At 43.3% G+C, this 19,759-nt stretch overlaps 1 protein-coding gene across 2 annotated transcripts in view; it reads right to left on the bottom strand.

Moving 5' to 3' along the window:
• Positions 1 to 19,759, bottom strand: part of MICU2 (mitochondrial calcium uptake 2) — a 90,524-nt gene that overhangs the window by 25,133 nt on the left and 45,632 nt on the right. For both annotated transcript variants that reach the window (XM_024125897.3, XM_024125896.3), the window contains exons 3-6: positions 13,102 to 13,133; positions 12,927 to 13,002; positions 5,601 to 5,648; positions 4,556 to 4,638 (exon numbers count right to left, since the gene is read on the bottom strand). In XM_024125897.3, the coding sequence (XP_023981665.1) occupies positions 4,556 to 4,638; positions 5,601 to 5,648; positions 12,927 to 13,002; positions 13,102 to 13,133 (239 nt within the window). The remainder of the gene's footprint in view (positions 1 to 4,555; positions 4,639 to 5,600; positions 5,649 to 12,926; positions 13,003 to 13,101; positions 13,134 to 19,759) is intronic.

Genomic DNA, 19,759 nt, shown 5'->3' on the forward strand with positions numbered 1-19,759 from the left:
TCCTGGCCTCCAGTCTCTCCACTTCTGGTTTGCCTTTCACACTGCAGCCAGAGAAGCATCTGGAACACTGACGAGCCGGCTGGTCTCCCCGACAGAGTGTGCAATTCACATCCTATGTGTCTGCACACTTCAGCTGCACAGCTTCAACCAGAGTTTCAGACAGCGGCCTATAGGTATTATTTCCCCAGGGGAACACTAAAGACAGTCACTTAGTCACTGTTTGCGCCAAACAGAGCAATGTTATTTCTGCTTCCCTTCACCTGAATGGAACTGATTTCAAAGATAAATTTGTGATGACTATCTAGCATTTCCCTTCTTTCGTGCTTTCCGAGTATTTTTAACCCAAGGTCCTGTCTGAGTAAGAGCTATGTATGATATCTGGAAATTCTTGGTCCTTTCCATTTTGTCTGTTTACAAGTACCTTCAACTTCTTGGTGGAATTGCAGGCTGCTTTCATAAACCAGTTGGTAACTGCTTAACAGTGATAAACTTTACCCACACTGCTTCCTTGGAAACAAAAAGATTTGGTAACGTTTGTTCACAATGACCTAATGAAACACTTTTTTTTTTCAAATCCATATCTCTTACATATAACATATTTTGAATACATGAAACATTCCAAAGATTCTTTAAGCAGTTAAATGGTATGGTTTTCTCTATAGCTTTTCTATTACATTTTAAAAAATTATTATTATTATTTATTTATTTTTGGCTGCATTGGGTCTTCATTGCTGTGCGCAGGCTTTCTCTAGTTGCGGCGAGCTGGGGCTACTCTTTGTTGCGGTGCGTGGGCTTCTCATTGCGGTGGCTTCTCTTGTTGCAGAGCACGGGCTCTAGGCGCCGAGCTTCAGGAGTTGTGGCTCGATGGCTCTAGAGCGCCAGCCTAGTAGTTGTGGCGCACGGGCTTAGTTGCTCCGCAGCATGTGGGATCTTCCAGGACCAGGGCTCGAACCTGTGTCCCCTGCATTGGCAGGCAGATTCTTAAACTTCTGCGCCACCAGGGAAGCCCCTCTATTACTTTTAACTTCTCCCACTTTGAGAAAATGAATTCCACAAGATTACGACCTGTTTCTCTGAACAGTACAGTGAAACCTCACGTATCTAGAGGAACACTTCAGGCAACTCCAATCCTTGGGAATCCTCCAGCTTTCTTACTTAAACTGAAAACCCAGAAGTAAGAAAAACCTTTTCAGCATTTGAGACAACTGTCATAAAGAGCATGTAATGAAATATACTAAAAAGTCTCTAAAAATCTATAGCCTTGTATGTTCTAAAGCAGTGCTGAACAACAGTAATGTAACGGAGCCACACAGTGATTTTAAATTTTTTAGTAGGGCACTAAAAAAAGTAAAACGACAAATCTGTATCACAGTGCTTAGCACATACTAACTACTTAGACAAATCACTGATGAATTAATGAGTGCTCACATAAATGACTAATCTATGACTTTTAAAAAAAGCCTTTGAGATATGAAACAAATGGAACTCTCTTACATTGGTGGTGGGGATGTAAAATGGAACACAGATTTCGGAAAACAAAATTGGCAACTTCTTACTTTATACTTAGCATATGACCCAGAAACTCCACTCCCACATATTTAGTCAAAGAAAACATATGTTCACCCAAGACCTGTGTATGAATATTCACAGCAGCTTTACTTATAACAGCCCCAACCTGAAAACAACCAAAATGTTCATCAAGTGACTAGATAAACAGATCACATCCACACAATAAAATACTACTCAGCAATAGAAAAGAGGAAACTACTGAGAAACGCAACACACAGATGAATCTGAGTGAAACAAAGAGTACATATCAATACTTTCTGATTCCATTTATACGAAACTCCAGGAAAGGAACACATCTATGCTGGAAGAAAGCAGACCACTGGCTGGTCTCCTGGGGCCAGGAGAGGGGAGGCACTGGGCATAAGGATATAGGAGGCCTTTGGGGAGTGTGGAAATTTTTTAGGTCTTGCCTGGGATGGTGGTGACATGAGCAAGTGGACTCTTTAAACAGGTACCTGATTGTATATGAAGGGTCCCTCAGATCCCTTTGATAAGGATCCATCCACAGGCTTTGCAAATTTAATTACTAAAATATTTGGTTTTATATGTAGGAAACTATCTCAAAGATTAGAAACAAACAATATAGCAAAAAAGGTCTTAAGTAGGGAATCCATTTATAAATCAGTGGGATCCTACAAAAATTAGGTTTATAAATATTTAACATCTTTAGAAATTATCTGGAAGAGGGTGTATAGTGTATAAATCTAAGCATAAAGTAAATGACAAGAACACATATGTGAGTGGGCAGTAAAGCAGCAGGTGAAATTCTCAGTGTTTCAGCTTGAAGTGTAGCAGAAACCATTTACTGCAGCCAGTGTTGGTAGTTGTTCAATTATTTTAAAAAGTTTGTTAGGGACTTCCCTGGTGGCACAGTGGTTAAGAATCCACCAGCCAATGCAGGGGACACGGGTTCAAGTCCTGGTACGGGAAGATCCCACATGCCGTGGAGCAACTAAGCCCGTGCGCCACAACTACTGAGCCTGCGCTCCAGAGCCCGCGAGCCACAACTACTGAGCCCACGTGCCACAACTACTGAAGCCCGTGAGCCTAGAGCCCGTGCTCTGCAACAAGAGAAGCCACTGCAATGACAAGTCTGCACGCCGCAATGAAGAGTAGCCCCCGCTCGCCACAACTAGAGAAAGCCTGCGTGCAGCAATGAAGACCCAACGCAGGCAAAAAAAAAAAAAAAAAAAAAAGTCTGGGGAGTCATTTGAAAAAATAAAGATACCTACATAACAAACATTTAAATTAACTTAAAGAAGTAACATCGGGGCTTCCCTGGTGGCGCAGTGGTTGCGCGTCCGCCTGCCGGTGCAGGGGAACCGGGTTCGCGCCCCGGTCTGGGAGGATCCCACGTGCCGCGGAGCGGCTGGGCCCGTGAGCCATGGCCGCTGGGCCTGCGCGTCCGGAGCCTGTGCTCCGCAACGGGAGAGGCCACAGCAGAGGGAGGCCCGCATACCACAAAAAAAAAAAAAAAAAAAAAAAAGAAGTAACATCCATTTTAGAACCAAAGCCTTTTTTCTTTGGAGTGAAGCCACTGATTGAAATCACGGGTTATTTTTCTTGCCTAAGTATATAAAAGATAATTTATCATCTGTAGTTTCCAGTTTCATTTTTGTTAAAAGTACAGCAAAAAAATATAAAGAAACAGGTGAAATTAATATCTCAAAATTATGACTTTATCACGTACTCAATACAAAAATCAAGATATTTTACATTCCTTTCTTTTTTCTTCAAAATCCAGTGCGTATTTTCATTACAAGACATTCAGATAATGTATTTCATTGGGAACACAGGCACACATCGTTTTATTGTGCTCTGCAGATTTTGTGTTTTTTACAAACTGAAGGTTTGTGGCAACCCTGCATTGTCAGATGACGGTTGGCATTTGTTAGCAATAAAATATTTTTAAATTAAGGCACAGACATTGTTTTTTAAAGATATAATGCTATTCCACACTTAACAGACTACAGGATAGTAAAAACATAACTTTTATCTGCCCTGAGAAAGTAGAACATTTGTGTGACTTGCTTTATTGTGGTGGTCTGGAACCAAACCCACAATTTCTCCAAGGTGTACCTGTACTTGATCCATATTTAGATTTCGTAAAATTTACAAAAGTAAATAAAAAATAAAAGTAAAAATTAAAAAGTAGATTCACATACTCAAGTTGTTTCAAATATACTTGAAAATATGCCAATACCTGAAGTGAATGTCAGTTTTTAAATTTAAATTTAATTAAAATTTGGAAACTCAAGTTTCTTAGTCACAAGTTATATTTAACAGCCACATGTGGCTACTGGCTACTTGACCGAACAGTCCAAGTACGACTCGTTTTAAATATAATTTCAACAAGCCTTGTGGTCTGCCTTCCCAGTACACTGGGGACTGGGAGAAAGACACAGAGGACAGAACTGACTTGTCTTCTCCATAAAGCGCTCCTCTAGATCGGGAATAGTGAGCTCTGCCTGGCATACTCCCCACTGTTCACATGCACTGACGTACTTTTAACAGTACCATCGACTTCCTTGGAACGGAGTAAAATGTACTGCTGGCGTGTTACAGAGTTATGTCTTGGGAAATATCATTTAAACATATTTCACCTTTTCAATTATGAGCCTTCACAAATTCCTAGAGAATTTGAACCAATTTATACCTTTTGTGGCTTTTTCATTTTCCCGCCCTATTCTTCCTGAAAGCTTAAGGTTTTATTTTCCTTATTCTTTTTTTGGTGGGGGTGTATCAATAATTTTTAACCCATCTATAAAGCGCTTTCTGTTATATTATCATTTGCTGAAATCATAAAAATAAAACTCTAAAACATGCAGATGTTTAAGCTCATTTCTCCTTTTGGAATCTCATGCTCTGTTCTTGACATTTCATATGTAAGCAGTAGATATAATTTTCATTTTAATGGAAATGTAAAATTATCACACAAACATCCAGGTGTTTTATAATAAACCAAAAATAACTAGAATCTACTCACCTTAAAAAATTCCTTTTTCTCAACCATCTCATCACCATCTGCATCCAACATTTTAAATGCAACATGAAACCCAGTATGGGGTTCTGCAAGTGAAAAATGAATAATTATGTAAATGTTGGTGGAATGCAAGTTACCTGAAGATCTATAGGTCTTCAAACTTGAAATAAGCCACCAGAAACAACATGAGTAAGTGCCTAAAGTAGAGGAAAAACAATCTCTTCTCAGGATAACAATTTTCAAAGGCTGATATGTTTCCATGGTGTGCTGTTCTGCTATTAAGTGTTCTGCCCTTCAAAGCAAAATTCATTTGAGAACTTAATGTATTTCTTCCGCTCTACTAGGGGCTTTCCTATATTCTTAACAGTACGTTCTCTATTTTCACATTGATTACTACTCTTTATTTCCCTTTCCCAAGAGAAGGGTTTTGTAAAAATTATTTTGAAATAATTTTAGGCTTACAGAAATACTGCAAAGCTGGTACAGTTGAGTTCCCACAGGCCCTTCACCCAGCCTTCTCTCATGGCAGCATCTTATGTAACCACAGTACCTTTACGAAAACTAAGAAATTAGCACCTTTAACTAAACTACAGACTTTATTTGGATTCCATGGTTTTTCTAGTCTAGGGTCAAACACAAGGAAGCCTGTTGCGTTTAATTGCTATGTCTTCCTTATCTCCTCAGAGCTGTGAAAGTTTCTGTCTTTCCTTGATTCTCATGACCCGGACAGTTTGCAGAGAGTTACTGGTCAGGAATTTTGCAGAATGTCACGTGAGGGATTTTTAATATTCCTAAGTGAAGGCTGCGTCTGACTCTTCAGTTCAAAAAGCCTTCAATTAAGGAGACAAAGCTGTGGGGAGTCCGAGTGCAGGGGAGGCGGTGAGACTTCAGGAATAATCTCACCCAACAGAATCATTCCGTAGGTACAGAAAGCAAGGCACCAATAACATTCTTCATGATAAAGATATAAATACCGAACTTCCAACACCCTGTCTGGTAAGACGAGAGAATTCCACATGATCGATGAGAAAAACTGTGGAATACTTACTAGTGAGGACTGTAAGCAAGAAAAGATACTCGGTATATGAAACCAGCCCTGAAAGAGATAAAGGCATCAGAAAGTAAGTTTTAGATGGTTTAGAAGTAATCATATACATACTATATGGAACCTTCACCTAATTAAAAACACACACATTTTTACTTTAAATTACCTCTCTGGAATAGTGGAAAATTTTCATAAGAGAGTTAAGTACAGTACTAATACTTCAAAAAAAAGGAGACTTTTATTAGGTCACTATTACTAGGAAGGAAGGGGAATGGTCATGGGTCAGAGGGGAATGGTCATGGGTCAGCAAGTACAAGTGTCCGCTAGAGGTTTTATCTGCATGGCATTTTGTGTAATTTCACCTCGAATTTTACCATTCATAACATCTCAAGTGAAGCAAACTTATAAATCCAGTAGAGTGACAGAGATTTGGATATACCAAAGGTCAAACCATGTTATTTAAAATGAAGGAATTAAATTTCTGTAGCAGTGACTTGATTTTAATCTATAGGTTCTCCCTGGTCTTTCTTCCCCTCAGTTTCAACCTAATTGTTGAAGAAGCCTGGTCATTTGTCCGGTAAAGTTTAAGAGTGTAGAAGACTTCGCTAACTGCATCTTTTTGGTGTCATTTCACGTGTTCCTCTAACGTCTATATTTTCTACAGACTGGTACTCACTTAGATCCAGAGCTGTGCTCAGATTCAAGTTTAGTTTTTGGCAAGAACTCTTTTTTTTTTTGGCCGTGCCATGCGACATGTGGGATCTTAGTTCTCCAACCAGGGATCAAACCTGTGCCCCCTGCATTGAGAGCGCAGAGTCTTAACCACTGGACCACCAGGGAAGTCCCAAGAATTCTTAATAGATGGTGCTGCATACTTTCACCAGGAGGTCAAAATGTAAATGTTTACAGAAAATGCTAAATACCAGAGAGATACTGATAGTAAGAGTTCCAGGACTTAAAAAAAGTGAAGTCTTCCAGAGTTTAGATGACCGGAGATGTCTCAGAGGAAGTAGTTCTAAAAATGGTCTTTGTTCCTTTTTATGGTTGAGTAACTATACTCCAATAAAAATTAATAAAAAAATGGTCTTTGAATGATGGGTGAAAACTGCAATGAAGCAGGGGTGGTATAAGTGCGGAAGCCGTATGTATAGGAGAGATGAAGCTGCATATGAACACTGAAAAGCGAGTGTTTGTCTGCAAGGATGTTCCTGTGGAAGAGTCAGTGGGAAGCACAGCCACCTGGTGGCTCAGAGATGAGGAAGGAAGCCTGGCAGAGGGTGACGGCAGCGGGCCTGCACCATCCTGCTGTGAAGGAGGACCAGTCCCTATGGGCCCCCGGTCAGATACAGCAGAGACGCACGGCCGAAAGCAGTGCAGAGCAAACAAGGCAGGTAAGGGTTTGACACCCAGGTAGTTCAGTGCTTCAGCTAACAGGCAACTTCAAGTATGTATTTAAATGCTCTTAATGACTTACAGTTTTTTACATCAGCAATATTTCTGTCATTTTTATTTTGGAGCAGCTGTGCTTCCCTTTAATAAAAAGCCTAGAGTAAGTCTTCAGGTATTTTTCCCTAGAAATATTCAGTGTTTATATGAAGGGAGAATAAATTAAATGTGTTTTGTCATATCTCATACCTGAGAGAAATGCTCTAACGTTAGTTGAAGGATCAAAGTATTTCATATCTTGGCAGCCTCAAAAAAGTGAACAGTTTTTTACTAATTTTCAAAGGAATACAACAATGTGAAAAAATGGCCAAACTGCTGGACTGAACTGGGCTTGGTGCCAAAAGGAGACCTCACTTTTCTCTTCTCGAGACACAGGTACATGTCCTGTGCACAGGGGAACTTTCTGAAAAAGAAAATTCTTTGAAATACTGACTTAAATAAAATGCTTGAATAAACACAGTTGAGACAGTGTAAAAACAGCACCCTACACTCTCAAGATAGATTATAGACAATACAGCTCTCCAACAGCATTCTAGGCACCTGCCTCTGAAAATGCTTTTCAAGGAAACTGACACTTCCGAATATTTATAGGAGAAACAGTTTAATACATATTTGTTGCACTGAATTGTAAAATAAATGATGTTAAATGTCAATGTTTCAAAACTGCATGTCAAATAGGAAACTATTTTAAATAATTTATATTAAAAAAAAAATTTTTTTTGGCTACACCGCACAGCATGCAGAACTTTCCCGACCAGGGACTGAACCCCTTGCAGTGGAAGTGTGGAATCTTAACCACTGGACCACCAGAAAAGTCCCTATATTTAAAAATTTATTAAAGAACCCTTAAGGGCCACTAGGAGAGATGATTAAATTCTGTTAGTTACTATGCTTCTCTAGAAATATTTTAAATTTGGAACCGTTGAAAAATATGACTTGCTAGTAAATGCAATTTTGAGAACTCTGTTCTCCAAAGAGAAATGACTACATGTATCATAAGAACATATTTATATCTTACAATATATGTTATAATTTATATTCAGTATATCCTTGAGGATGGTATTATGTTGAGAATTCTGCTCAGTTTCAAAAAATACATAATAATTATAACTTATAATTTACTTTTCTTTATAATAATGCATGGAGGTGGACTATTTTCTTATTTCAAGAGTATACTACCCTTTTGTTAGTTATGATATAATATACATTTTGATAGTTCTTTTAGGTGGTAAAATGGAATATTTTAAATTGTTCCAGATGTAGCTAAAGTTTAGATTCTTTTTTTTTCAAATGACTTCATTAACATCAACACAGAAGTATATCTGGAAAAAAGTGTATCTTGAATCTTTCCTACAAAATACTCAGTGTTTTTTCTTTAAGCTGGAATGTACATTTCAACTCACGTATTTCAGAGAAAAACTAAAAAAATAAGTCCTGTTAAGTCCTTCCTCAATATTTTTTCTTGTCCTGTAAGTTCTCTAGAGGTGGGAGAAGAGAGGATGAATTCAATCAATATTTAGGAGGCAAAATTAGAAAGATCTGTGTTTGGCTGCATATGAAGGACGGAGGGGCAAAGAGAAAGGGTTCAAAGCTATTTCCGGGTTTCAATAAGCTGGGTGAAAAGCACCACCACCCGGTAAGACACAAACAGAGCCTGGGTTAAGGGCAGCTGGTGTCTGGGGAAGCGGCTGCGCTTGGGGAGGCCGCAGTAGTTCCTACTTGGCCTTTTCACTCACTCTCCTGAGTCCTCACCACCACGAGGCTCTGCTGTTCTCCTGCATTTCCCTGTCAGTGGCTTAATTTCCTTGTCACCAGTAAGTTCTACCGTTAGGTCCCGACTTCCTTACCAGTCCTAACTAGTGACGGCTGTTTTTAATTCACCCCGTGTGAACGGCAGGAAGTCAGGTTGAATTCTCCTCCCGCCGCTGCCCAGCGCACATTTTCATTCGTCCTCGTCCTCGCTGCCTCTGAAGTGAATGCTATCATGGTCTCTCTCCCTGCAGTCACTTCTTCCTTCTAGCGCCCCTTAAAGTCTCCCTTTCCTCTATTTCTCCTACTAATATCCTTATAGATTTGCCTAAAGGGGGAAAAAAATCAACTTTCTGCTGTGGACTTCCATCTTCTGTTTATTTTTCGAACAGTCCGTCACTAAGGGCCTTCTCCCCCGTCATCCAGAAATACTGACTTTTTATTCTTTAAGAAATCTGTGTGATGCCCCTGTTCATTTTGAGAATATAAATAGTCCTCCAGTTACATAAAGAACAGGGAACGAGAACTATCGAGTGAGAAAAGTGTGTGAGTAGGCTGGTGGGTTTGTCTCCTTCTGGTTAGAAAGCGGTGCGTACAGATGGAGAGACAGAGCTAGAGATACAGAGACATATATGTGTCTGTTACTGAAAGTTAAGGCCAGTAAATAGAAAGGAAGTTGCTAACCATCTTTCTCAGTACCCTCTGTATCTCCTATGGTACGGCAGCAGCACAGCTGGTAACGACACAGATTCACAACCCTCCTTCCCGAGACCAGACAGTGACTACGGACATGGCCCCGGCCCAGCAGAACCTCTAACTGAGCAGCTCCAGGGACAACCCCGCCCCCGCCCCCCAGCCCGTCTGAAGCGCTACGACTGTAACTAACACAGTTCTGCAAGCTGCACTAACTGTCTACTTCCCCTCAGGTCGAACTGCTGCATTCAGGGCTCCACGAACCCGGAGCCCGGAAGCCTGGCCACTCCACGCTGTCATCTCCGTGCCGAGAACACGACGGTCCGCTCGCTGCTCTGAAACCTCCACTCCCGCGTCGTATAGGAGGCCTCAGAAACATGGCCCTTCACCTGCCAGGGAGCCTCCCACTTCCTTCAGGGTTTGTTACATCTTGCTTTTAAACCTCAGTGTCTCCTGTGAGACCAGAGGGTCCCCGGCGTTTCAGGGCCGACGAGTGGCTTTGCGCTCTGCCTCTGTCCACCGCGCCGCCCGGCGCGTGGCCCCTGCAGGCACTGCAGGACCTCCCGCCGTCTCCTCTTCTGCGCCCTCCTCAGGCGCCAAGGCCCCCTCTGCCCAGATGAGAGGGGTTTCTCTCATCTGACGTCGCCTTCTTACAACTCTCCCACGGCAACCCGCCGTTCTCAGGACAAGCCCCACGCTCCTGGACACGCCGTCCCACGCTGCGTACGGACGGCTGAGGCTCTGCTCACCTCTCTGGCTTAGGCCCAACCGCCCTCAGCGCCACAGCCCGCTTTCCAAAGGGCCTCTGTCCGCTTTGTTGACACGCCTGCAGCTGGTCCGCACTTCATCCTTCCGGACCCAACCGACCTCCATGCCTCTGCTTCTCCCCGGACGCTCTGCCGCGCTCTCCGGAATCCCCTTCCTCAGTCAGCACCTTTAACTGGTTGCCATGTGCCGAGCCCTGCCGCACCTGGAGGCGGCTTCTCCGCTCGGGACGCCGGCCCCTTGCAGACGGCCCAGGTGGTGACTCCTCTCCCCGCTGCCACGCTCATCTCAGACCTTTGCTCTTCCAACCTCTCGCAGAAACCCGTCACGGCGAGGCTGATGCCGTCGAGCTGACCACCTCCGACTTTCTTCCTGGTCACCCACCTAGCTCCCTCTCTTTAGCCTTCCGTCGCTGGAGGCTGAGCGCCTGGTCCATCGCCCGGCACCCAGGACCACCCTCGACTCTCAGACCCGGGGTCACCTCTGTCACATTCACGCTGCCACCCACTCTGCTCCAGCTGGCCGATTCCACGACCGCACCCGAGGCCGAGCTCCCCTGCAGCGGCTTCCGCTCCGAAGCGGAGCGCAGACCCCGGCTCCGAGCGCACAGTGGGCCCCGCTCCTGGGTTCCCAGCTCACCGGCTCAACCCTCACTGGCCGCTCTCTCCTGACTTCCCACTTTCTTTCCATCGCTCTTCCTATCTTACTTGCTTCTCTCCAAGGCTTGTTACTTAAAGCCTCTCGCGTTTTTAAGTAAAACTGCTGCCCTCGACACCGTTAACCCCCTAGCCCACGACTTTTCTTCCCTGCGTTTGCCTAGTAACACCCTAACCGCACGCTTCTGTGCGCTTCCCGGCCTGCATGCGGCCGGGGGAGAACCAGCTGGTGGCTGTTCCCTCACCACCCACATTCTCTTCTGAGCTCTGGCCTTCCCAGAAAGCTTCCTACGTTTCTCTGTCAGCTCTCTTTACTGGTCACGGACGCCACTTCAAACCTCCTCCTTTCTCCACACCCTCCACTTTACGAAGGAATCAGGGCCACCCCGCAAACCCGCCTCAACTTCTCAGCCCTGATCTGCAAACATGTGCGGTAAACACCCGCACATCACCCCTCCCCACGCGGTACGACGCAAAGCTCCCCGCTGAGGGGCGCGCCCTCCACCGAGCTCTGCACGCCCCCCGCCCCCTCACACCCAGACGCGCGCTCAAAGCCCTTCGTGCAACACAGACCGCCAGGACCGGCCTCCAGCTCACACCAGCCCCGCCCTGCACCACTGTCCTCCACGCTCTGCAATCTGCCCCCAGAACCCGTCCCAGCACCGCACCTGCCCTTGCTGAGGCGCGGGACACGTTCTGACCCCTTGCTTCACGGCCCCGCACACCGATGCTCCCTCCCTCCCAAGGTCCCGCGACTCCCTCTCCTCCACGGGCACCCCCTCCTCCTCTGCTCCCGTGAATGCTGGTGTCCTCTGCGTTATCTCTGAGGCTTTGTCTTCTTACTTTAGAATCATCACTTCACTTACTTACTTACTTGGCTGCACCCTGGCATGCAGAAGGTCCCGCGACTCCCTCTCCTCCTCGGTGCCTCAGACTCCTCTCCTCCACGGGCACCCCCTCCTCCTCTGCTCCCGTGAATGCTGGTGTCCTCTGCGTTATCTCTGAGGCTTTGTCTTCTTACTTTAGAATCATCACTTCACTTACTTACTTACTTGGCTGCACCCTGGCATGCAGAGCTTCCCTGACCAGGGATCAAACCCGCGTCCCCTGTAGTGGAAGCAGAGTCTTAACCACCGGACCGCCAGGGAAGTCCTTTCTCTTCTTCTTCTTCTTTTTTTTTTTTTAGTATTTATTTATTTGGCTGCATCGGGTCTTAGCTGCGGCACTCGGGATCTTTTGTTGCAGCGTGCAGGCTCTTAACTGCAGTGCGTGGGCTTAGCTGCCCTGCAGCATGTGGAATCTTAGTTCTACAACCAGGCATTGAGCCCGAGTCCCTTGCATTGGAAGGCAGATTCTTAACCACTGGACCACCAGGGAAGTCCCAAGTCCTTTCTCTTCTCTTTTTTTTCTTTTATAAATAAATAAATAAATTTATTTATTTATGGCTGCATTGGGTCTTCGTTGCTACGCGTGGGCTTTCTCTAGTTGTGGTGAGCGGGGGCTACTCTTTGTTGTGGTGCACGGGCTTCTCACTGTGGTGGCTTCTTTTGTTGCAGAGCACGGGCTCTAGGTGCACAGGCTTCAGTAGTTGTGGCACGTGGGCTCAGTAGTTGTGGCACACGGGCTTAGTTGCTCCACAGCATGTGGGATCTTATTTCCCGGACCAGGGATCGAACCCGCGCCCCCTGCACTGGCAGGCGGATTCCCAACCGTTGCACCACCAAGGAAGCCCATCTCTCCTTATTCTCGATGCTCTGCCTCACCCTTCTCTCCAAGCTTACTGAAATCAATGTTTAAATAATTTTTCTGTGATTGCTCAAAGAGTTTAAGAAAAAGTTGCTTCAAATGTAATGAGTATTTTATTATGATTTTAAAACATCTATTAAATAACACACTGTTATAACATTCTCTCTGTAGATTCTCTAATGTATGCTCTTCAATATGCAGTGCAAACCTCATAACTTAATTCCTTAATAATACTTTGGTTAAATAAAACACAAGTAAAACAAATAAAAATTACCTTTATCGCCAAGGTCTCTAAAAAAAGTTGATCCACAACCAGCTCTTTTGATTCCTGCCAGTACGTCCTCAATATCCTTTGAATACACATATTAAAATCTTTCAATTTAACTTACAATAGTTGATTTTCTATCTTAAAAAAAAAGAAAAAAAAGACCTTCACCTCCATTGCTTACCTTATTTGTCAGCCTCTTGACTGAAGTTTTACCTATAGCAAAGAAGAAATATTATTTAGTACCCATATATCTTGGTAAAATTCAACTTCCATTAAGAAAATCACTTAAAAGACAAAACAAATAACTAAATATTTATAAGAAATAGAAGTCTGGCAATTTTAGCTAATATCTTTAAACAAAAGTTATGAGCCAGAGAGTTCTAAGTGTAAACACAAACACTGTAGTTCTTTGTAAGACCTATGTTCACTTTCACTCACTCCCTTCCAGAAATATGGAACCTTCTAACCATCTCTGACTCATCGTAGCTGTCTAAGAGAAATAAATTTGTGCCAAACATTATTTCTTTCTTTACATGATTATTAAAATCTGTCTCCTTTTGCTTTCACTGACTAAAAAAATACACATTCATGTTTCAGAAAGCTACCTTTTTAACCCTGAAAAGTTCTTAAGGTCACAGCTCTGCAGTCAGATCTAAAAGGCTGGTCAGGGGCTTCCCGGGTGGCGCAGTGGTTAAGAATCCGCCTGCCAATGCAGGGGACACGGGTTCAAGCCCTGGTACGGGAAGATCCCACATGCCGCGGAGCAACTAAGCCCGCGAGCCACAATTACTGAGCCTGCGCTCTAGAGCCTGCAAGCCACAACTACTGAGCTCGTGTGCCACAACTACTGAAGCCCGGGCACCTAGACGCCATGCTCCCCAACAAGAGAAGCCACCGCAACGAGAAGCCCGCGCACCGCAACGAAGAGTAGCCCCCACTCACCGCAACTAGAGAAAGCCCGCGCGCAGCAATGAAGACCCAACGCAGCCAAAAATAAATAAATAAAATAAACAAACAAAAATAAATAAAAGTAAAGGCTGGCCAAGATGGCTGTTCATTCTAAAGTGATGTTACTCTTGACAGTTTCCTACTGGATAACAGATTAAAATTCTTTCAGGCTTTCCGCCATCTTCTTTAGGCTGACCTCATTTTCCTCTTATCCACTGTAATTCTAAAACAATCACCTTGCTTCTTTTGTTGAGACTTTTTCTGAAGACAGCCTCAAGCCATTTACACATCTAGAACACTGAAAAATATTTTGTTAATTTTATTTCTTATGTAAGCCATATGCATCACAAACTTCCCTTCTTGCTCTCAAAATTATCCATAAAGTTCGTTCAGTGCAATTACATGGTGTGTGAAAATTCAGGTGACAGGTTGAAAAAAAAGAATACTTTTAGGTGTGGCTTTTTGCAGTTTGGGATGCTTAAATTTGGATTATAAATCTACTGGGGACAAATTCTATTATTTACTGGTAATAAATTATCAAGATTTTATTTTTGCTTTAATAATTAAAACATTAATTGTGAACATGACTATATAATTTTTAGAAACATCTATGACCATACCATGTTTGTAAGCTTAAGAGTTACTATTTTGGAAAAACTGTTTGTCACTGATAAACTATTAAGTGTTACCCAATGACAAACAACTCGATTCTAATGTTAGGTGCTATTATAACATGAGATCATCAAATAGATAGAAGTTACCCGGTTATTTCATGTTGACTACAAGTTCTGCCTGGTACCTGTATATGTATGATTATAAAAAATGGAGAAACCATGTACTAAATGAACTTGTCTTGCAAAAAAATTTTTTCTAAATGGAATCAATAATTAGAAAATGATAAAGAAATTATCTTTGCTGATAAAAAGTCTGGGGTACCTCTGTTACAGAAAATTCATTTTTAGGTTAAAAAAAAAAGACAAGGCAGAGCTCCTAAGAGAACACCTTGTCTTTCTTACTTCCTTTCTCGTAAGTCAATAAACATTCCTCTGAGTAAGAGAGGGGATTGTGGTGTTTCCAACCCAGAATGCTCTGCTGGGGTTTCAGTGCCTCTCACCCAGGCTGCCTGGTTTTAGACCACTCGTTTATGGGCTCCCCAAGGAGAGAGACCAAGTATCAGATTTAAGAGGGGTGCGGTCTGGTCGGCTACACGAGGGGCAAGACCTTTGTCCATCCGACAACAGTAACACAAAAACACATTACATATACTTAAATATATGTATTCATTTTTTGCCAGTCTTCTCCCCCCCTTTTTAAAAAACTGAGGTAGAGTTGATGTACAATATTAGTCTCAGATATAAAACATAGTGATTAATAATTTTGATAGGTTATACTACATTTACAGTTATTATAAGATACTGGTTCTATTCCCTGTGCTGTAACAGGGGTCCCCAAACCCCGGGCTGTGGACCGGCATCGGCCCCGCGGCCTGTTAGGAACCAGGCCACACGGCAGGACGTGAGCGGCGGGTGAGGGAGCGAAGCTTCATCTGCCGTCCCCCATCGCTCGCATCACCGCCTGAACCATACCCCCCCCACCCCGGTCCGCGGAAAAACTGTCTTCCACGAAACCGGTCCCTGGTGCCAAAAGGGCCGGGGACCGCTGCTGTCAAGTGTATCCTTGTAGCTTATTTTACACAGAGTAGTTTGTATCTCTTAATCCCCTGTCCCTATATTGCCCCTCCCCTTCTTCTCTTTCCCCACTGGTAACCACTAGTTTTTTCTCTGTATCTGTGAGTCTGTCCCTTTTTTGTTATATTGATTTGTTGTACTGTTTAGATTCCACATATATGTGATAAAATAGTGTTTGTCTTTCTCTGACTTACTTCACTTAGCATAATGCCCTCTGGGTCCATCTATATCGCTGCAAATGGCAAAAATTCATTCTCTTCTATGGCTGAGTACTATTCCACCGTATGTATACACCACGTCTTCTTTATCCATTCATCTATTGATGGACACCTGGGTTGCTTCCATATCTTGGCAATTGTAAATAGTGCTGCTATGAACATCTGGATGCATGTATCTTTTCAAATGTTTTCTTTGGATACATACCCAGGAGTGGAATTGCTGGATCATATGGTAGTTCTATTTTTATTTTTTGAGGAACCTCTATACTGTCTTGCACAGTGTCTGCATCAATTTACATTCCCACCAACAGTGTAGGAGGGTTCCCTTTTCTCCATATCCTTGCCAACATTTGTTATTTGTGTTCTTTTTGAGGATGGCCACTCTGATTGGTGTGAGGTGATACCCCATTGTAGTTTTGGTTTGCATTTCTCTGGTGACTAGCAATGTTAAGCATCTTTTCATGTGCCTGTTGGCCATCTGTATGTCTTCTCTGGAAAAATGTCTATTCAGGTCTCCTGCCCATTTTTTAATTGTGTCTTTTGTTTTCTTGAGGTTGAGCTGAATGAGCTGTTTATATATTTTGGATATTAACCCCTAATCAGCCTTATTATTTGTAAATATTTTCACACACATAAGAAATGCATTCTTACTGTTTTCATAGCTATTTCACATACATTCATGCTGTCACATAAAAATAACAGAATGGGAAAAACTTAACAGCAAAAAAGGCAGATCTAGAGTTGAGGCTGCCTTGCTTCATTGTGCGAGTATGAAAGGCTGGAAAATACGTTGTAGCTTTTCTCGGTAGGGGAAGGCATAAATCTTCAACACTATGATGGAATTTTGGCTCAAGAAGTAGAGTGTTTTAAAAGGTCTCCACCTACTCTGGAGATTCCACCACGTGGTTTTCACTGTTTACAGAGGATTTCTTAAGTTAAAAACCAGGAACAAGCACATTTTGTTACAGGCAAACAGCCATTTTAATACTTAAAGTAAGTAAAACTGCAACAATACATATTAAGGGTTGTTACAGGTCAAATAAATCTTTGCCTGTAGCCAAAATAAAGGTATTTGATAACCATAACGATAAAAACATTGCTAATAGTATCTAATTCAACTTCATTTTGCTAGAGATAAGTGGACTTTTGACACATAAAAATTGGACAATAGACATTTACATCATTTCACATCTTGCATAAATATATGGAACAACTTAGCATCAATATTAGAATTGGTAGAAGAGCTGATTATACACTTGCTTGAATTCAGTCTCAGCTATGATGGAAATCAAGGCAGAAAATAGCACATTAGCAAAGCAACTAAGCTCCCGAATATCACTAATAAAAGTGATAACTGGAGGAAAAAAAGAAAGGCAAATTCAGTGGTGCTATTTTCTTTCAACAAAGCATATGGCTTGTTTATTTTGATGGAATATTTAAATAGTGAGAGCCAGAGATGACCTCTGGTTGGCATTTCTTCTAGAGGAAGACAAATGTGATGTCCTAAAATGCCTAAAACTGGCCTCCTCGCCAACTTTGCTAAGTCACTTCTTGAAATACATTTACATCATTTTTGAATGGAAAAACGAGAAATGTGACTTTCTTTTTTGCAACCTTAAGCACTGTGAAATAATTAGTAAGAACATTATACATAACAAATTATTTAATTACAGCTTGAAAACTGATATAAAGGGGGAAATAGAAAGCTAAGAAACAATGGGGAGCGGGGAAGGTGAGGAAAATCTTCTCCAAATGAGAGCTGCTTAAGTTAAGACCTGACAGATTAGCAGGAATTAGCCCAGAAAAGTGGGGCTGAAAGCGTTCAGGGACTAGCAGGTGAATCGGGCCTGAGACGGAAGGGCTGGAACGCTCTGCCAACACAGCAGGGCCTGCGGTCCGCCCCCCCCCCCCCCCCCGGCCCCCCCCCCCCCCCCGCCCTCCGGGGGCCTGAGACGGAAGGGCTGGAACGCTCTGCCAACACAGCAGGGCCTGCGGTCCGCCCCCCCCCCCACCCCGGCCCGCCGCCCCGCCCCGCCATGAGGAGGAGGAAGAGCGCAATGGTTGTGACGGGGGTATTACTATCTCACGACCTCTACTTTCTCTTTGAGCAGCGATCAGGTCCTTTGCTGGAGTGTGTAGGACCAAGTGTAAGGCCACGACACAGCAGAGATGCTGGTGTACAACTGATTTTCATACAGAGGTGCTGTGTCCTATGACCTTGACAACTCCCTTACTAGTTTAGTAGTCTTACTATTTGTGGATGCTTTGGGATTTTCTACATAATCATGTCTCTGAACAAAGACAACTTCCCTTTCCCTTTTAAATCTGTAGGTCTCATTTCTTTTTCTTGCCTTTTTGCACTGGCCGCTACTTCCGGTATCGTGAATACAAGCCGTGAGAGTGGACAGCCTTGCCTATTCCCTGATCTCAGAGGCAAAGCATCTAATCTTTTGCTATTAAGAACGATACTGGCAATTGGCTGTAGGTCCACGTGGCCTTTCAGGACCTAGCCTTCAAAAGTGCCACACTGTCACATTCATGCATCTATCTCTAGAAGTGGAAGTCACAAAGGTCACGGAGAGGGGATACAGGTCCCACCTCTTGATGGGGGCTGACAAAGTTCTGGAAGAGCATATGGGACCAGAAAGACCGTTGCAGCCATTTTTGGAAATACAACCTGTTGCAGCATCTTAACAGATTTATCCCCTCACAGGGAATATTCTCCCTTTTGTTTTTTGCTTAAGGAAATGTATCCATTTTTCTCACACCCTCTGTGAAGTCATGATTCCTCCAGCCCTCCCTGACCTCTCTGATGAAACTACCACATTAGACAGTCTATTACCCCAACTCTACACTAGATTGTGAATGCCATTAATATCTGTTCTATTTACCACTATATCCCCTAGGCCGAACACAGTGCCTCTTACATGAGGTGTAGCCAATAAAATTTTTAATGAAGGTGTGGATTATAACTCATCATTTCATTATATAATAATTGTTGATATACTTGCTTATTAATCTACTTACTAAATACTTGTGCCAGGCACCGTGCTAGTCAGGAAACACGGTCGAACGGGAGACCGTGACGGTGCTGTGCGCCAGCAGAGGGGCGGCGGGAGGGCGGGCTTGGGAGGGTGTGTGGGGAGGAGCAGAGCATCTGCACCACGTGTTCAGTTGCTGACTTGAGATGCCTCTGGCACTTCCTAGAGGAGAAGCCGGTCAGGTGAGAGGTCTGGTCTGGAGACACACACATCAAAGTCAGTGCTCAGGGAACAGCTAAGTCACTGATGGGGGCAAGGTCCTCGAGGAAGAAGGCAAGGAGGAGAGAAGACGACTTGAAGACGGAAGCTTAACAAGAACTCCTAAGGGGGGGGCATCAATTTTGTCCCCACGACTAGACCGGAGACTCTCTGAGGGTGCATGTCACTTTTACTGTTTACATCCTCCAGGATTTTCATCTTGGTGTGAAATTAAACACCAGACTGATCTGATCGGGGCCGCTCCGTGTGTCAGGTCCCCATGTCCCCAAACGCCGTGGAAACCAGCTGTCCTTACGAGGGATTAAAGTTGTTCCTCGTGCCACAGCCTCCACCTGAGAAAGACGCCACAGGATGAAGCTGGGAGCAGAGCTCAGCGCCTCAGCGTGGGCCGCGAGTTGGGCACTGGGGAGTAAACCTTTCAGGCTGATGCTTCTTGGTGCCACATCCCAACCATACAAACTGTTGATAAATGACCTTTGAAATACATACAGTGAACAGTTCTTCCAGTTTCTTATGACAACAATCACAAAAATAAGCCAGAAGTCATAGGTATATGAATGTTAGAAAACAGAACCCAAGTTTCAATTTTCTTCTCAGGATGCTGAATGAAAAGTTGAATCATTTTAGAATTAAATGTCTTAATTTATCTTGTTTTACTTTTCCTTTGTATACAAGCCCCGTAAAGTAGGCTTACATTGGATGTAATTCCAAAGAATCTCATATTT

The sequence above is a fragment of the Physeter macrocephalus genome, chromosome 13, assembly GCF_002837175.3.
Source record: "Physeter macrocephalus isolate SW-GA chromosome 13, ASM283717v5, whole genome shotgun sequence".
Taxonomy (NCBI): domain Eukaryota; kingdom Metazoa; phylum Chordata; class Mammalia; order Artiodactyla; family Physeteridae; genus Physeter; species Physeter macrocephalus.